At 44.4% G+C, this 19,154-nt stretch overlaps 1 protein-coding gene across 1 annotated transcript in view; it reads left to right on the top strand.

Annotated features, from left to right (window-relative positions):
- Window positions 1–19,154, top strand: part of FRMPD2 (FERM and PDZ domain containing 2) — a 133,676-nt gene that overhangs the window by 23,753 nt on the left and 90,769 nt on the right. Inside the window, exons 8-13 of the mRNA XM_090058036.1 lie at window positions 1,425–1,575; window positions 3,049–3,120; window positions 11,654–11,828; window positions 12,568–12,718; window positions 13,634–13,772; window positions 15,798–15,950. Of these exons, the coding sequence (XP_089914162.1) occupies window positions 1,425–1,575; window positions 3,049–3,120; window positions 11,654–11,828; window positions 12,568–12,718; window positions 13,634–13,772; window positions 15,798–15,950 (841 nt within the window). The remainder of the gene's footprint in view (window positions 1–1,424; window positions 1,576–3,048; window positions 3,121–11,653; window positions 11,829–12,567; window positions 12,719–13,633; window positions 13,773–15,797; window positions 15,951–19,154) is intronic.

Raw genomic sequence — 19,154 nt, 5'->3', positions numbered from 1 at the left:
TTGGATGCTTATCTTGCTGGGATCCTATGACCCCAGCTGACTTCCTGCCCTTTGGGCAGGGGGCTGGACTCGACGATCTCCCGAGGTCCCTTCCAGCCCTGATGTCTATGAAAGTTAAACAGGAGTTTATGCTCTGTGACTTGCTTAATTCAAATTCAAGGATTATGTTCTATTTAGATGGATTCCTTATCAAACATGCCCTGAATAAACTTCCTATTAAAATTCCAAGAGTTAATAACAATTACCAGGGCTATGTAAGATAGTTTAGGACCAGATTCTATTCCACCTATTAGCTGCCTGCATATGATTCTTTTCTATCCTTTTCGAATCTCTGCAAATCCATTAATGCAACTACTTTTATAACAAGCTGTCATCTTTCCTTTAATATAGATGCTACTTACAGATGTAAAAAAAGAAATGTTTTTTTAAACTCTGGGCAGCCCCCAGGCTGAGCCCAGCACATGCCCAGAAGAGGCACTATGTTGAACCTGGCTCGCCCAATGTCTGTATAGATTGGGTGCTTCAACAGGGCTGTTTTGGTACTTTTTATCTAATAGCTTATTGAATCAGCTATCAGATTAATGCATCAACCCCCTCACCCCCCAAACCTCCTGATCCATACAGATGCTGCGGAGCCAGATAGAACCAAAGCGCGTTTCCCCCCTCCATGTCTGTCAGTGCCCATAGTGATAAAAGAAAAAAAAAAGCAGCGAAAACCCACCATCTCTAATACTATTAACCTAAATTCCTGTAAACAAAACCTTTGTACCCACACCATGCCATCATTTATTTCTATGTGGAAGTGTGCAAGTATCAGATATTTTTCTTGGGTGCACCTGGCTATATGATAAATACCAATATCTTAAGGGGTAAAGCCACTGTGTAAAATACGATTTTCCACAGTTAATTATACTGAAAAACCCCTTTATTGTCTCAAATTTCTATTTGAACCAATTCAATATTTCACTTTATGGAAATACCTTGTACAATATGTTAAAGAATGTTACCCTTTGCCCTGACTTTTAAAATGTTTAGCAAAATGTAATGGAATTCTACAGAAGAGAGGTAATTTTCTGTAAGATAGTTCAAAAGAATCCAGATGCTCAGCTGATATAAATCTATATAAATCTATAATAGTTTCATTGACTTCAATGAAACTATGCTGATTTACATCAGTTGAGGGTCTGGCTCAAACAGTATAGAAAGGAATCCATTCTTGTTTTAAATTACCTAGATTTTTAGATCATTTTCTATAAAACCTCGCTAGCTTCATCCCTGTTAAATTCTACAGCACCTGCCTATCACATGGATAACTGAGATTGCCCTCTGATTTCTTCCAAAAGTGCCACTCCAATAATTTCTCTCCTTACTTTGTGTTGATTTGGATATACAACCTGCATTATTGCTCACTGCAACACCTGAAGATCGGCCAGTGCTATGGATGAAATGCCTGCCAGTACTCAGAAGAATAGCAAGCACAACCTGATAAATTTAGATTCTACCTTCTCTGTGTCTGCAAAGGACGCCTCAGCAGCTGCTGCGTCTCAGAGATGTTTGTTCAAAAGAAAATACAAGGTGACTTGTGAAGATATGCGTAGTGCTTAAAAGTATAAATATTATTAATGAGGACCCTCCCATACTGATGTCAGCATCCAACCTCAAGTACAAACTGGGCAACTGAGTCATGTAATTAGAAGGGCCACCTTAGACAAAAGCTTCATGATCCAATTGTGATAAAAAACTTAGTTTTGCAGGCTCACTGAAGTCAAAGGGTGAATAAGGGTGGAAGGGCTGAATGCTTAAGACCAACTTTCTAAGTTGAGTTTTCACTTATACTCTCCGTAACCAGTAATGCACACCAAGGGAGGGGTGGCACCAATGACATATGCATGGGGCCTGATCCAAAGCTTATAGCTGTTTGTTGAAGTTAATGGGCTTTGTGTAATGTCCACCTATTATAGTATACAGCTACAGGAAAAAAAGCAAAGGCTAGTTATTATTGCCAACTGACAGGGGATTTTGGGTCTGTTTCTATGTCTGCTTTGAAGTTGTGTGACCTAGAGTAGTGGTCTTCCAATCTGTATAATGGGAATGATAATATTTTCTTGGCAATTCCAGCACCGAAGCGAAAGAATAAACGGATTATGCAAAATGCACTTCCTATGCATCCTTAGCAGTGGTCCCTTCAAGACAGGATGAGACAATATAGGGAAGCTTGCATTTCACTTGCCTAATGGGTAGCTAAGAGATCACTCTCTGGGATTGAAATTCCATTCACCGATGACAAATCCACACACACATGCCCACGCACCCTTTGATATTGTAATGTAGGTATTTTTGTTGGCATAACATTGGAGCGGATGATGCTAGCAATAATTGCTGTGGAGCTAGGAAATTCTGCTTCTGTTTTAGTTTTCCTTTTCAGGGAACTTTATTTTTTTTTCCCCTTAGCACTTACCATACCATAAACAAACTTGACATGACAGAAACATAAACATGACCATAACTTAAACCTATGTTACATTTAGGTTATATTTATAATATAAACCATAACCTAACCATAACCTAACTTAACACCTAACACAGACATAGCATAACACTAGCATAACCATAAATACAATCATAAACATAATATAGCACGAACATGCCATAACCACAAACATAACCATAACCCTTAGATGGACATTGCACAAGCACAAACACAGCAGACACACAAACGTAACATAACTATAACATAACATGACCATAGCATACGTCACCGTACCATCAACTTAAGCATAATATAACTATACCATTACCATAACCACAGCAAAACATTAGCATGCTATAACCATAAACACGTGATAGCTCACTACAAACATAGCATAAATTTATGCATAATGCAACTATAACTTCAACATAGACATAGCATAACCATCACTTAAAAATAACATGGACATAAGCATAACCATAGCCATAACAACATAAACATAGCATAAATATAACATAAATATAATGATAAACATTAACATAAACAGTTTATTAATTATATGACTTTCTTTCTTGAAGTTTTCAGGTCCAGAATTTATCATTCTCTCCAGGGAACCACCAGTGACCTTACATCTACCTGGATCAATTGTGGTAAATATGAACATTAAAAATTTAGAACCAATCTGGTGATCCTTCAGTTGAGTCTCCATCTGGCGCTATAGAACCACTCTTCGATTACTTGACTCCCTGGGCAGAATCCATGCTTCACCATCCCTGGGGCCCTGCAAAGGCAGAACCTAAGGAAAGATAAACACCACACCTTGGTACATAGAAGTCATAGAATCATAGAAAGTTAGGGTTGGAAGGGACCTCAGGAAGTTGTCTAGTCCAACCCCCTGCTCAAAGCAGGACCAGTCCCAACTGGATCATCCCAGCCAAGGCTCTGTCTAGCCAGGTCTTAAAAACCTCTATGAATGGAGATTCTATCACCTTTCTGGGTAGCTTGTTCCAGTTCTTTACTACCCTCCTAGGGAGAAAGTTTTTTTCTAATATCTAACCTAAACTTCCCTTGCTGCAACTTGAGATCATTGTTCCTTGTTCTGTCATCTGCCTCCACTAAGAGCAGTCTAGCTCCATCCTCTTTGGAACCACTCTTCAGGTAGTTGAAGGCTGCTACTAAATCCCTGCTCAGTCTTCTCTTTTCCAGACTAAATAAGCCCAGTTTCCTCAACATATTCTCATAACTTATGTGCCCAAGTCCTCTAACCATTTTTGTTGCCCTCTGCTGGACTCCATCCAATTTGTCTACATCTTTTCTGTAGTGGGGGAGGCATACAAAACAGGACATAGTACTCCAGATGTGGCCTCACCAGTGCCAAATAGAGAGGAATAATCACTTCCCTGGAGCTGCTCCTACCAGTGCAGTCCAGTGTGCCATTAGCCTGCTTTGCACAAAGGCACACTGTTGGCTCATTCAGCCTATTGTCCACTTTAACCCCCAGGTCCTTTTCTGCAGAGCTGCTGCTTAGACAGTCAGTTCCCAGCTGTACTACTGCATGGGATTGTTCTGTCCTAAGTGCAGAACTTGACACTTCTCCTTACTGAATCTCCTGAAATTCCTTTTGGTTTAATCCTCCAATTTGTCTAGGTCTCTCTGAATCCTCGCCATACCCTCCAGCATATCTACTACTCCCCCCAGCTTTGTATAATCCACACAGTGGCTAAGGGTGCACTTCTTCCCATCTTCCAGATTCATTGATGAAGATAGTGAACAAAACTGGCCCCAGGACTGACCCCTGGGGTGTTCCACTTGATATCAACTGTTAACTAGACATTGAGACATTGATTACTACCCTTTGAGCCTGATGATCCAGCTGGTTTCCCATGTTCCTTACAATCCATTCATCCAACCAACCCGTATTTCCTTAACTTGCTGGGGAGAATGCTGTGGGAGACCACATCAAAAGCCTTGCTAAAGTCAATTTATATTATGTCCACTGATCTTCCACCATCCAGAGAGTCAGTTATCTCACCATCAAAGGCAACTAGTTTGGTCAGACACAACCTGCCCTTGGTGAATCCATTCTAACTGTTCCTAATCCCATTCTTCTGCAAGGGCTTGGAATGGATTCCTTGAGGATCTGCTGCATGATTTTTCAGGGACTGAGGTAAGGCTGACTGGTCTGTAGTTCCTCAGGTCCTCCTTCTTCCCTTTCTTAAAGATGGGCACTATACTTGCTCTTTTCTAATTGTCTGAAACCTCTCCTGATCCCCATACATTCTCAGAGATAATGGCCAGTGGCTTTGCAATCACATCAGCCAACTCTCTCAGCACTCTCAGGTGTATCACTTCCAGCCCCAGGGACTTGTACACATTGAGCTTTTCTACATAGTCCCTAATGCAGGAGTGGGCAATTATTTCAGCTGAAGGGCTGCTTAATGAGTTTTGCTGAGCTGTCAATGGCTGTAAGGTAGCCCTGCCCCTTGACAGGTGCCCCATTCCATGGTCGCCATCTTGGGACTGGAACTCCCACCTGGAACCCCTGACCTTTGCCAAAGGAAGTTCCTCCCCTTGCCCCCAGAAGTACTCCTTTTGGGAGGGGAGGGTTGCCATCTTGGAACCAGAAAAAAACCAGATCATATACTAGAAGTCAAACACCTACTATAAAAATATTTTAATTTTATTGCAAAAAATATTTTTGTCATGATTTGTGTTTGCATATTATATATAGATATGATTGCATAATTATGCAAAAATAAAGTCTTACTCTTGTATATTGTGCATGGAGGTGGGGTGTGTGGTTGGGGTGGGTGTGTGTGTATGGTGGGGTGTGGGGTGTATGTATGTGGGGGAGTTGTGAGGGGGTGTGGCTGTGTGGCGGGGGCTTAGCATATGTTGGGGTGTATCTGTAGGGGGGTTGTGGAGGTAGGGTGTGGGTGTGTGGGGTTTGTGGGGTTTGAGGGAGGGTGGGAGGTGTGGTGCACAGTCTCCCACATCCCCCCCATGGTGTGCAGCCCCTGCTGGTGGTGGCAGCAGCAGTGGCCCAGCAGCATGTGGCTCTAGCCAGAGCTGAATGTGGTGGCAAGGAGCACAGCAAGGCCAGCCTATCTCTATTGCACAGGGCTCCCTGTGGTGTGCATGCAGCTCCTGGCACTTGCAAGCCACTGCGGGGGAAGCCCTGTATGATGGAGCTGGCTGCCTTTTCCTCCCCCTGCCATGTAGGTCCTGGGACTGCCACTGACACCACCAGCAACATCTGTGGGTGGTCCATGCTTGCTGCTGGCTGCCACTGCTGGCAGCGCCTGTGGGTGGTTGCTGACCCCCGGTTGGTGCGCGCCACCCCCTGCCCCTGCACCACCAATAGTGCCGGCAGCATCTGTGGGAGCACTGTGCTTACTGCCACTGGGCTCCTGCTGCCGCTGCTGCTGCACTCCCACCGCTGCCAGCACAGCTGTGCCCCCACAGCTGCTGGGGGCACGTGCCATTCTCGGTTGCTGCTGCTACAGGTGGAGGAGGCTGTGTGCCACGTGCGCTGTGTGCCATGCCTATGCCCCCGCTCCCCACCATCCCTCACATCCACAGCCTGACCACCCAAGCTCTGCACTCCCACCACTCCCCCTGGGTGTGGGCTTTGCACTCTGGCCAGCCCCACACTCTGTGCTCCCACCCAGTTGCAGCTCACCCTCCCCGCATCACTTTCCTTCCTGCTGCCCAGAAAGAGTACTCCAGCAGGGAGATAAGGAGGAGCCACTGGATGGTGGGGAAGCCAAGCGGGTCCACTGGAGGCTGCAGCAGTGGCAACAGCAGTCCCACCCAGAAGCTGTGTGCTGATTGGGCCAGGCCCTTCTATGCATGAGGGAGTAAGGCACACAGGCTGGGTGGGGTACAAATAGTAGGTGGGTGCCTGCAGGCCAGATGAAATTCCTTGGCAAGCTGGATCTGACCCACAGGCCATATTTTTCCCACCCCTGCCCTAACCTGTTCTTTTGCCACTGGCAGCTGCTCACCTCCTCCCCCAACTCAGTTACCCCCCAAAGGAGGATATCATTCAAATTTTACACCATCTTCAAGAGGATAGTAGGGGAGTAGGAAGAGTAACTATAGGCAGTGGTGAGGATAAGTCACAATATTTAGAGTTCCAGTCAAATAATACATGCAGTAACAGGCAACTGAGTAAGGACAAAATGTGTAAGTGCTTCTACAAAAATATTAGAAACCTAAATATAAGATGGGTAAATTAAAATGCCTAGTATTAAATCATGACTTTGATATAATAAGCATCTCAAAGACCTGGTGAAAGGATGATAATCAATGGGGTATTGTTATACTGGCTTATAAACTATACAGGAATGACAGAGGAGGACATGCAGGTGGGAGACGGGCACTGCATTTTAAGGATAGGATAGACAGTAACAGCATAAAAATCTTATCCAGAAGGGAAACTACCACAGAATTACTATAAAAACTCTGTACTTAAATAAAAAGGAACATAGTGGATTCATCTACATGTAGACTGTACGGCAGAGTTAACTTAATTAGTTCTGCAGTAAAGCATCCCTGTTTACACGTGAGCCCCTATGAGGTAGGGCACAGTAAATTAATTAAATCTGCTATAGGATAGTATTGTTTTGGACAAGTATTATTTTACAGCAGAGTTATTCAGTGTGCTGAAACTCATGTTTAGATGGTGACCAGGGCTGGCTGGGGTGGAGGTTGCTACAGTGTGGGGGCTGCCTGATTGCTAGCCCTGCACTATACCACCCTTGTACACCAGCCGACACCTCTGCAGCATGTTGCGCCAGGGTGGACCAACTTTGGGCTTTCAGGCTGAACCTTGGTCCCCTGCCAGCCAGGGCTGCCCTGACCTGGATCAACATGCTGTGGTCCCAGGCACATCTATAAACATTGCTTCTGGGAGTAATAAACTGATGTGAACTGATCTGGAGTTTATTGCTATATACTAGTTGCATGTGTAGACCCACCCAGTATCAGGATTTTCCTACCAACCACCTGATCTAAGGGTGAAGGTGATTCTGAAATGCTTAGGGAGATTATAAAAGCTGCAAAAGCAGGACATGCAGTAATAATGGGAGACTTTAACTATCCTTACCTAGACTGGATAAACACTTCAGAGTGAGATACAGAGATAAAATTTCTGGATGTAATAGAAGACTGCTTTCTAGGACAATATGCCTTGGAACCCACGATAAAAGAAACAAGTCTAGGTCTAATTCTGAGTAGTGCACAGGCTTTGGTTCAAGAGATAACTGTATGTGAGTCATTCTGCAACAGTGAGCATAACATAATCACATTCAATGTGCTAAAAGGAGGGAGTAAGCCAAAGAAATCTACCACACTGACATACAACTATAGAAAGAGAACTTACACAAAAATGAGGAAGTTAGAAGTTAAAAGGAGCAAAGACATAACATGTCTGCAGGAAGCCTGGAAGCTGTTTAAAAATACCATATTAGAGGTGCAGGAAAAGTGTATAATGGAAATAAAAAAAGGGTACTAAGCAGTCCAGTAACACCCCTGCATGATTTAATAGCAGTTAGAGAGGCTACCCAAGGCAAAAAAAGTCATCCTGCAAAAAATTGAAGGCATCCCTAAATGAGGAAAACAGAAAAGCATGCAAACTCTGGTGGGTCCAATGGAAAAGCAAAATAAAGCCAGCCAAAAAAGAATTTGAGGAAAAGCTAATGAGAGAACCAGTGGGAACATTGGTATAAAAGTATAAAAGTTACACTCAGGGGTAACAGAGCCATAGCAGAGAGCTAGATTAATTATTTGTTTTGGTTTTTACTGCAAAAGATACTGGGGGAATTGGAGGGACTGGATGTATTCAAGTCAGCTGGTCCAGATGATCCCTACCCTAGAGTACTAAGGGAATTGGCTGAGGTCATTGCAGGACCCCTGGCATGGCTCTACGAGCACTCATGGTACTCTGGTGTGGTGCCAGAGGACTGGAAGAGGGCCAACGTGGTTCCCATCTTCAAAAAGAGGAAGAAGGAGGACCCAGGAAACTATAGGCCAGTCAGTCTTATCTTGATCCTGGGCAAGCTTTTTGAGAAAATTATTCTGGCGCATATCCATGAGGGGCCAGCAGGGGAGATTATGCTTAGTGGCAACCAACACGGGTTCATTAGAGGCAGGTCCTGTCAGACCAACCTGGTGGCCTTCTACGACCAGGTCACAAAATCCTTAGATGCACGGGTAGCAGTGGACATAGTTTTCCTGGACTTTTGGAAGGCCTTCGACACTGTCTCTCACCCTGTTCTCATTAAGAAACTGGGGGACTGTGGTGTCAACACCCACACAGTCAAATGGGTCTCCAACTATCTGGAGGGCCGCACCCAGGGAGTGGTGATGGATGGGTCATTTTCGACCTGGAGGGATGTGGGCAGTGGGGTTCCCCAGGGCTCAGTCCTCGGGCCCGCACTGTTCAACATCTTCATCAGTGACTTGGACGAGGGAGTAAAAAGCACCCTGTTCAAATTTGCTGATTACACTAAGATGTGGGGGGATATGGGCATGCTAGAAGGGAGGAATAGGCTGCTATTGGACCTAGACAGGTTACAAGGGTGGGCGGATGAGAATAGGATGGGATTCAGCACCGACAAGTGCAAAGTGATGCACTTGGGGAGGAAGAGCCAGCACCATACCTACAGACTGGGGAACTCCCTTCTCATCAGTGCAGAGGCAGAAAAGGATCTTGGAGTTGTCATTGATGCCAGCATGAACATAGGCCGGCAGTGTGGGGGTGCAGTCAGGAAGGCAACTGCAGCTTGTCATCCATCCACAGATGCATGTCAAGCAGGTCCAGGGAGGTGATCCTCCCCCTCTATGCGGCACTGGTCAGGCCGCAGCTGGAGTACTGCATCCAGTTCTGTGCACCGCACTTCAGGAGGGATGTGGACAACATGGAGAGGGTCCAGAGGAGGGCCACTCGCATGTTCAGGGGTCAGCAGGGCAGGCCTTATGAGGAGAGGCTACGTGATCTGAACCTGTTCAGCCTCCACAAGAGAAGGCTGAGGCGGGATCTAGTGGCCTGTTACAAAGTAGTCAGAGGGGCCAGCAGGCACTGGGGGAGTCTCTGTTCCCCCAAGCACTGCCAGGAGTGACCAGGAATAATGGTCACAAGCTGGCAGAGGATAAATTCAGGCTAGATATCAGGAGGTGCTACTTCACGGTCAGGGCAGCTAGGATCTGGAACCAACTTCCAAGAGAAGTGGTGCAGGCTCCTACCCTGGGGGTCTTTAAGAGGAGGTTAGATGAACACCTTGCTGGGGTCGTTTGACCCCAGTACTGTTTCCTGCCATGGCAGGGGGTCAGACTAGATGATCTACTCAGGTCCCTTCCGACCCTAGAAACTATGAAACACCAGATCAGTTCTTCTTAGTAAATGGGCCTGAAGAATTGGAGCACACTGAAGTGAGAATAGAATTGATACATGCATACTAAAATGTCACCAGGACTGGCTAGCATTCACCTGAGACTTTTGAAGGAAATCAAAGGTGAAACTGCAAGATTGTTGGCAATAATGGGTAACCTGTTGTTACACACAGTCTCTTTTGCCAACATAACAATCATCTTCAGAAAGGGCTCCAGAGGTGATCCAGTCTTGCTTTCATCTCTCGCAAGTTGATAGAACCTAGAATAAAGAATAAAATTAGCAGTTGTGGACAAATACCATATGCTGGAAAAGAGTCAGTATGGTTTTTGTAAATGGAAATCCTACCTCACCAATCTTCTAGAGTTCTTTGGGGGTGTTAAAAACCATAGGGACAAAGGCGATCCAGTTGACATCATTTATTTGATTTTTCAAAAAGTTTGAGATTGGGATTGAGAGCTGATTAAAAGGTAGGAAGCAAGGGTTAGGGTTAAGTGGCCACTATTCTGGATGTGGGGGGGGGGGCGGTGAGGGGGGTCAAAAGTGGGGTCTTGGATGGATCTGTGCTGGGATCAGTTTTGTTCAGCATCTTCATGAATGACCTGGAAATGGGAGTGCACATTGAAATTTCCTAGTCTGCAGATGATACCAAACTATTCTGGGTAGTCAAATACCAAGTTGATGAAGAACAGCTCCAGAAAGAGCTCACAAACCTGAGTGGGCAAAAAAAAGGCAGATGAACATCAACGTCAACAAGTGCAAGGTAAACCACCTGGGGAAAAATAAACTCAATTATATATGTATGCAGTACTGGGTTCTGAATTAATTGTTATGTCTCAGGAAATAGACCTTGGAGTGATTGTAGATAGGTCTCTAAAAGCATCACATGCAGTGGCAATCAAAAAAGCCAATAAAATGTTGGGTAACATTAAGAAACTTATTGTTATTAATAAGAAACTTATTAAAAAGCAACTATCCTCATGGCACTCTACAAATTCACAGTGTGTCAATGTCTTGAATTCTGTGTGAAGTTCTGGTCTCCACATCTCAAAAAGGATTTAGTAGAATTAGAAAAGGTACAGAAAAGGCCAACCAAGATCCTCAGGAATATGGTATGGCAGCTGCTCCATGAGGGTCTAAAAAGGCTAGGACTCTTCAGTTTAGAAAGAAGGCTGAGGTGTGATATGATGGACATTTATAAAATCATGAACAGTATGGACAAAGTGAACAGGGACTTGTTATTCACCAAGTCCCAGAATACTAGAACTAGGGGACACCCATTGAAAGGAGCAGGAGATGGATTTAAAACTAACAAGGGAAAGTATCTTATATGTAATGTGTAGTTAACTTGTGGAACTCATTGCCACAAGAGGCTGTTGAGGCAGATTAGAGCTGTAGACACTCAGGCATTTTGGTGTCCAGCACAGGTCACATGCAGAGCATCCCCCTATGCGCTACTATGTAACATACTTGTTTTTGATTTAGCTTTCCTCATGCAAAGGCACTCAGTGTTGGTGCACTGCTGGTGCTGTCTTTGCTGTGGTACTGAGGCAGATAGGATAGGCAGATTCAAAAGGGGACTACACAAATCCATGTATGACTCAGTATGACAGTTCTTATGTTCTTTGTACAAGCCTGAAATGTACATAATGAAGGCAGGACTGCCTAGCACAAATGTGTGTGACTGATCCCCTGCAAGGCCAGGAGTGCAGGAGATCTAAAGACAAGGAATTCAGGAATTTCTGCATGAACCTGGAACTCATCCTGCATTTTCCATTTAATTTTTTCAGACTAAGAAGGGAAAATCCTATCTGTCGCAAAGGGATCTCAGCATCATTCTGCTCAATGGGCAGTGCCTAGAGGTCAAATGTGACATCAAGTCTAAGGCGAGAGATATCTTCAGTATGGTCATGGCATATACAAATCTGCCAGAACACTTCTACTTCGGCTTAGCTTACTTGAAAGGTACAAGGGAATATCTAATTACTACATGATCTCTTGTGACTACATGGTGGTGGTAGGCAGTGGTATAACCCTTTGAGATTCTTAGATGGAAAGCAGTTTTGAGGCTCTGTTTCAAGCAGTAGTAAGCCACATTAATACAAATCATGCTGTACAGATATAAAGTATGTCTACACTAGAGCTGTGTACCAGTGCAACTATACCAGTGGCTGATATCCTTGTGTAGATAAGGCCTTAGGCACGGCCTTATGTTAGAACAATGTAGAGCCACATTACTACAGCTGGAGTTACAGGAAGGCCGTGTTTCTGGCAGGCCAAATGACATCCCAAGCTTCTTAACGTGGAGAAGTATCATCCCAGCTTCTCCCCTTTAAAAGGCCATACTTGCTCCTTCGTCTGTTTGGTGTAGCTAGCAACCATAAGGCATGACTGATAGTGGTTCTTGTGCTCAAAGCACAAAGACTGCAATTGTGTGCAATGCATTAATCCCTTTATGATCTCCCTACCACTTGAGCACTCACATAAGGGCTAAGCTCAATGTAGCATCGCGTTGGCTGTTCAGAGCTTTTTTCTGCCTATTTTCAAGATTGAATTAGCAATAAATATTCTATGCCATAGAAAAAGAGCTCTCAAAAATGTGATCTGTTGTTAACTGGGCCTTTTCTTGCCCTTTCTGGATTTTGAGCTATTGAACAATCTCCTTCTGCTTAACTCATCACAGAAACTAAACTTCTCATTTCAGGTAAAGAGTTTTTCTTTCTGGATGATGAGATCAAGATCTACAAAGTGGCTCCAGAAGGCTGGAATGACCAACCCAAGAGAAAAACGTCTATCATTAACTTCACTCTCTTTCTGAGGATAAAATTCTTTGTCAGCCACTTTAGTGTTATCCAGTAAGTGCTATGGTTCTGTCTACCACCAGAGAGGAAGGTGGTATATACTGTATTTACCCAAATCCAATATGAACTTGAATTTAGGATGACCACCCAATAATTAGATTCTATATATGGAAAAATTATAAATTAGTCTAATTTTCCAGTTATATAATCTAATTATTGGAGGGTTGTCTTAAATTCCCCCTCCTTCCCACTGCTACAGCAGGAAAAACAGTAGTTTGAGGGGGAGGGCAGGTGACCCCCTTGTCTTCTGCCTGCCACTTCTTTCCCCTGCAGCCTTCCTGCCCCTTTGCCACTTGCACTCACCTATAGCCTCTGCCTCCCTCCACTCCCCACAGTCTGTGCTCCTTCCCACCTACTCCTCGAAGTCTCTACCTTCCCCCAACCCACTCTTTACAATCTCTGCCCCTTCCCTCCCACTCCCCACTGTTTCTTCCCTTTCCCTCCGCCTCTTACTCTCAGATGCTGCTTGGGATCTATACTCTCCTGGGGCCATGAGAGCAGCCACACAGCAATTTCTGTGCTGCTAATTGTTTGGGCAGGGTATGGAGTTTTCCTGTACTCAGTACCCAGGAGGGAATCTAGCCTGAGCCAGAGCTGAGCTATGCCTGACAGTAAGCAGAGGGAAGGAAGAAGCAGGGGCAGAAGCTGCAGACAGCAAGTGCAGGGGAGGGGGCAGGCGGCTGCTGCGGCTCTCAGTCTGACCCTGACCCATGTTCAGGGCCAGTCAGAGCTGCAGCAGCTGCCTGTCCCCTCTTCCCCCTGCTCCCCCACCACTTTATGTGCAAATCTAAGATGAGGGGCTTTTCCCCCCTGTGCTGTTTCGGACAAACCTCATCTTAGATTTGAGTAAACATGGTAAGTTGAGATTTCAAATCTCGTATCTCATTCTTAACCTTTCATGTATTCCAGGCATGGTCTGACACGGCATCAGTTCTACCTGCAGCTTCGTAAAGATATTCTGGATGAGCGATTGTACTGCAATGATGAGATTATTCTGCAGCTAGGTGCTTTAGCATTACAGGCAGAATTTGGAAATTATTCTCCTGAGGTACAGTAAATATACAGTGAGATACATAGCTATTCTTACAGGTCCCACCACCAGGTCAGGAGGCTTTCAGTTCCTTACAGTTAAGTTGAGAGTTAAATGGCACCTACATTTTATGTCTGCAAATATCTTTTAGTAGAGCAAGCAAGCCCAATGAGGTTCACATTTCAGATGCAGACTAGGTAATCTGAAAGTACGCTGGGGTGTAAAACACTCTTGTATCTGTCAGTTTTGGCTGGAAATCTCACAGAGTGGTCCTTTTGTGAGATTCTTTATCTTTCTTACCTGTGTAGGTATCCAGGAATCTTGAATTCTATAGTACGGTACTTTCAGCCATGTATGCAACTCAGGAATATGGAGGGGCTTGGAGATACGAAAAAGTGAAATGAACATTTCTGAATCTACAGAGACTCTTTGTTTGGGTTTGTAGAAATAGGCGAATATTTGGGGGTGATCTTATTTCTGAACTTGATCTCCAATCCATAAATTGAAATAAATGATGGTTTTTCCCCTACAAAAGTAGCTATGAAGGCATGTCTTCAGCAGGTGTGTCTACTGAGACACTGACTGCGCAGTAGCCTAATAATACTGCACAGTAGCACATCACAGTACAGACAGTGCTAATACACTGCTGCAGGGGTTTTCAACCATTTTTGAGCAGTGTACCCCTGGTGGCTGGTCCATGAGTGGGCTGGGCTTGGTAGCGGCAGCTGGTTGCAGAGCTGGAGGGGGAGGGGGGCTTGGCAGCCACACATAGAGCGGTGGCACGGGGTGGTGGATGGTGGCCATGGCGGCTGGGTACAGGCTTCTTCCCCAGCATCCAGCTGACTGGGTGGTGCCTATTCAACTTGCAGTGGGGTGCCACTGCCCTCGCTCTGCCCCAGCCCTTCTCCTGTGAGGCGGCGGTGCAGGGTGGCGGTGCTCTGTCCCTGCCCACTTGCACATACCCCATGGGACCTTTCAAAGTACCCAAGGGGTACATGTACCCCCGGTTGACAACCCCTGTGCTACTGTGCAGTATTATTAGGCTACTAGTGCAGTAGCATCACTTAAAAGACGTTTGCTGGCACTACTGTGCAGTACCTCTGGTTACTGCGCATTTATTTAGTACTTGCTAATACAAGTACTAAGTAAATGTGCAGTAACCATTGTGCAATAGTGTATCGTGTAGATACACTCAGCTAGTACAAATCGATGTAGCTGTACTGATTTAAATGGCGTTATAGAGATTTACAACACCTATAGGTGTTTACAACACCTCCATCTATAGGTTAAGAATATTGTTTTCTTTAATTTAATGTAGAAGTCAAGAGAGAAGTGAATTCGAAGTCACTGTGATAGACAGCATGTTGTATGTTACCCTGCTCTGTGATAAGTCACAGCAGATAGGAGAACAAAATGGCTGCAGCCTCTCCCATAGGAAAAGTTTTAGAATTTGAAGGTGCAGCACACAGAAAACAGCAGCATCACAGTCCTGTTGCCACACAGACTGCTCAACACAGACACCATCCCAGGCTTACATTCTGCAGTATCTTGTGCTGAGGAGAAGGTGGCCAAGGGAGATTTTTTCTTTCAGCTCTCAAGAACACCTGTATAGGAGGTGTACAGAATGGGGCTGGTTTTATTAATACAACTTGAGGCCCAGATAATGCACAGCTACTAGTGCTCCAAGAAGAATAAATTTGGAGCCCCTTTACCGTAAATGAGCTAGCACCCAAAAGCAGGCCTATAGGGTGTGCTTTCACATTTGTACAGTGGATCTGAAGAGCCTTCTTTTCATTCTCTCATTTGTCTTCTTCCAGCTGAATGCCTTGGAGTGCCTCTATTTGCTCTCATTGGCTCCACATCCTGTCCCCTCTAATGCACCCCCAGGAATAAAAGCCAACTTGTTGCCTCACAGTCTTCACATTGTAGATCACCACACTTTACATTCAACAGCTCTTTAACTTCGGTGCAAACCATATTTTCAATCCTACTGCCTGTGGAACCCACCATTTTCATTCTCATTTCTCTCCTTCCTTTCTGAAGATGCATGGGAAGAGCTATTTTCGTGCAGAGGACTACATCCCTGCAAGCCGAATAGAGAAAATGACCCTGGTGTATGTACAGCGAGAACTTGCTAAACTGCATCATATGACCTGCTCCCTCTTTGAAGATGAAGCTGAACTAGAGTTTCTAAGGGTATCCTATGAAATAGCAAACTTTATTTATTTATTTATTTATTTATTTATTTTAGTAGTGGAAGGTCCTTGTCTGTTTACCCATCAGCCGATCATTTCCTTTTTGCCTATTTGATACCACAACAAGGGCAACAGAATGACAGAATAATGGAACTATGATGCTTTCAGGATGAGACTATCCCTGTAGTTTAGGAATATCAGTATTTCAAAAGATATTGGCATAGACAAAACAATCATTGAAAAACTAGGACATTTAGAGTTCACGAGAGCTGACAGGAAGTTAGAAGAAAAATCAACACCTTGCTGGGATCATTTGATCTCAGCACTATTCCTGCCCAGAGCAGGGGGGCTGGACTTGATGATCTTTCAAGGTCCCTTCCAGTCCTTGATTTCTATGATTAGGGCTGAAGAGCAAGTCATATGAGAAAAGGCTGACAGATATGGGACTGTTCAGCCTATAAAAGAGGAGACTTCAGGGGGATTTGGTGGCAGCTTACAAATATATCTGGAGAGCATCAGGGGCTATACAAACAACTATTCACCAAAGTGCCCCAGGGGGAAACCAGTCATAAGCTCCTAGAAGAAGGTTTCAGACTGGATATAAGGAAAAACTTTTTCATGGTTCATGTGACCAGACTCTGGAATAGACTCCCAGAGAGGGTGGTGCAGGCACCTACCCTGGAGATCTTCAAAAGGAGACTGGATGCACATCTTACTGGGGTTATTTGACCCCAGCAGTCTTTCCTGCCCAGAGCAGTGGGGTTGGACCTGATGATCTCACAAGGTCCCTTCCAGCCCTAAACTTCTGTGAATCTGTGATTCTATGAAGAACTCGAAAGTAAGGTACCTAACAACCCTTAAAGCTGCTAGTACACCCTCCTATCCTCTCCCCTCCCACCGTTCTTTCTTCCTGGTTGCATATTGAAAATACTGTGAGGCATATTGGTCTTCTAATTTTGCTTCTTACCTGAACCTGATATTAAGCATGGTGCTCAGTCACTAAATTAACCCTTGTTTCTTTCCCATAAATGCTCTTCTTTCACAATGTGAGCCTACCCAGTTTGATCATGGATCCACCATACTCCTTCTGGAACGTGGGAAAATTTTAGTAACTTAAAGTAAATACCAGTGCTGGACACTAGGGGTCAGATTCTGTTACTCCAACTGGGTATGCAAGGGCCTTGTTAGGTGGAGCTCCTAGAGCTCTTAGGCCTGGATTGTCCGCACATTAACTCCTGAAGCTAATTTTAAGCACTCGTTAGGTGGGTCAGTTACACCTCCAGGGCAGGATTATCTCTAATCTGTGTTACTCAGCTCCTGTTACACCAAAGTGTAGCCATTCTAGGCTATACCTTAGTGCAAACACCCCACCCGCCCCCTCCTTCACTGCCTGGGATTGGACCTATTGCCCACCCCCCTGCCCAGCACCCCAGATCCCTGCTCACTCCCCCCTGCTGTCTGTCCCGGAAGAACAGGGAGGGAAGGGTTAACTTGCCTGCCCAGATGCTTCCCATTGCTCTCTGAGCTCGCTCAGCCCTGAGAAGAGCAGCAGCCTGGCAATGGTGGCTGGCCAGGCAGGTTAATCCTTTGCTGCCTGCTCCCTTGGGACAGACAGCATGGGCAGCTACAAGTAGGTGACAGGGGTGGAAAGGGGGGAATCCTGGGGCATGAGGGGAAGTGGGGGAGCCCTGGGGGGCAAGAGGCAGGGAAGAAGCCTGGAGTGGGAGGGGATTCTATTTTCTCCTTGCTCAAATTCATTTTAGTCTTTTTGCTACAGTGTGCCAATAAAATGAAATATTTTTTGAGCTGGGCCCTATATTAAGGATGTCAGCTTTCAGGGCATTCTTATCTTATTAACTGGAAAGTTAGCAGAAAAATTCTGCTGTAGGCCTAACCAATGGGACACAATCGCAGAGAACCAGACAGATCAGTCTGGGCCCTGCTCTAAGTGTGTGCCAAACTCACTCTCAGATGACCCAGTTATAAATGGGTATCTGATAATTTAGGTGGGCAGTCCAAAGTGTCTAAATTATGCTGGCCACATTATATCATTGACTGCAGAAAACAGTGTGGTTTAATTGTGCTAGCCTAATGAAGCATTAGATTTGGGCAGACCTTTGACCTTGACTGTACACTGAACCTATGAAGTCTGAGGCTGATCATCTGAAATTGTGTGGATTTTAGAGGAGGGACCAACTTTGGGCATATAATAAAATTGCAAATTTAGCCATGGAGTGGGTACTGCTGCTCTGGACACTTGGACCACACATTATGCTATATAAATAATTTATATATGAGTGATACATAGTTTAAGTATGTTACAGACAACATGGCATGTCTTGTAGATAGTTTTAACAACATCAGTAGAAAGTATTCCACATTGTTATAAAACATGGATATAAACAGCCCATGGACTTTTGGATTCTATAGCAACTGATCAGTCATTATTAAATATCTATTATTCATTTGTTAAACAGTTAAAATTATTTGTGAATTCTAAGTGTGAAGAATGAGTTATCTAAAATGCCTTATTTGACCTATTTATTTAGTGGAGATCCATTTTCTAAGATGACTGTTTTGTTGGGTGTCACAGTTACCTTTGTAATTTCTGTTTCCTCATCTTAACATGAAATATCTAGGATCAGGGAGAATCTGAACATCACTACCTATTTTGTTCCAGTCACACATGCTTTTATTTATGTCATCATTTCAGTCCAGTTGCTGCTTAATTGTGTTAGTGGAATTGTTGCAACAGACTGGGGTGTAGAGTCCTATCATGCATGGCAAATCAAATGAAGAAAAGCAGCTTTGTTAGCCCCTCTTTCAATGAACAAATCTATAGAAACAAGAACACATCATGTTCAAGGAAAAGGAAATTCATGAAGCAAGGAAAAATCAAATTCTTCCTTTCAAATATGAAAGGAGCTTTGATGTCACAGCCAGGATTTGGCTAGTAGTTCCAGGTGGCTCAATTTTGGTGTTCACTTGAGAAACTTTAACAAGGCCTGATTCTCAGAGGGCAGGTCCTGAACACTTTCTATAAACCAGGTCCCTTAAAAGTGATTTCATTTGGTCACTCCTAAATCTTTTGGCCATTTTTTAAAAGCTTAGCTTAAGACCCTGGATACCCTCTGAGGGACAATAAGGCACTCAGCCTTATTTTGATCTGCAACTCACAGAATGACTGAAAAACCATCCCCCATAT

The sequence above is a fragment of the Crocodylus siamensis genome, chromosome 7 (assembly GCF_052110815.1).
Source record: "Crocodylus siamensis isolate JL-2025a chromosome 7, ASM5211081v1, whole genome shotgun sequence".
Lineage (NCBI taxonomy): Eukaryota > Metazoa > Chordata > Crocodylia > Crocodylidae > Crocodylus > Crocodylus siamensis.
The sequence above is the reverse complement of the archived record's forward strand: the minus strand, read 5'-3'. Positions and strand labels throughout refer to the sequence as shown.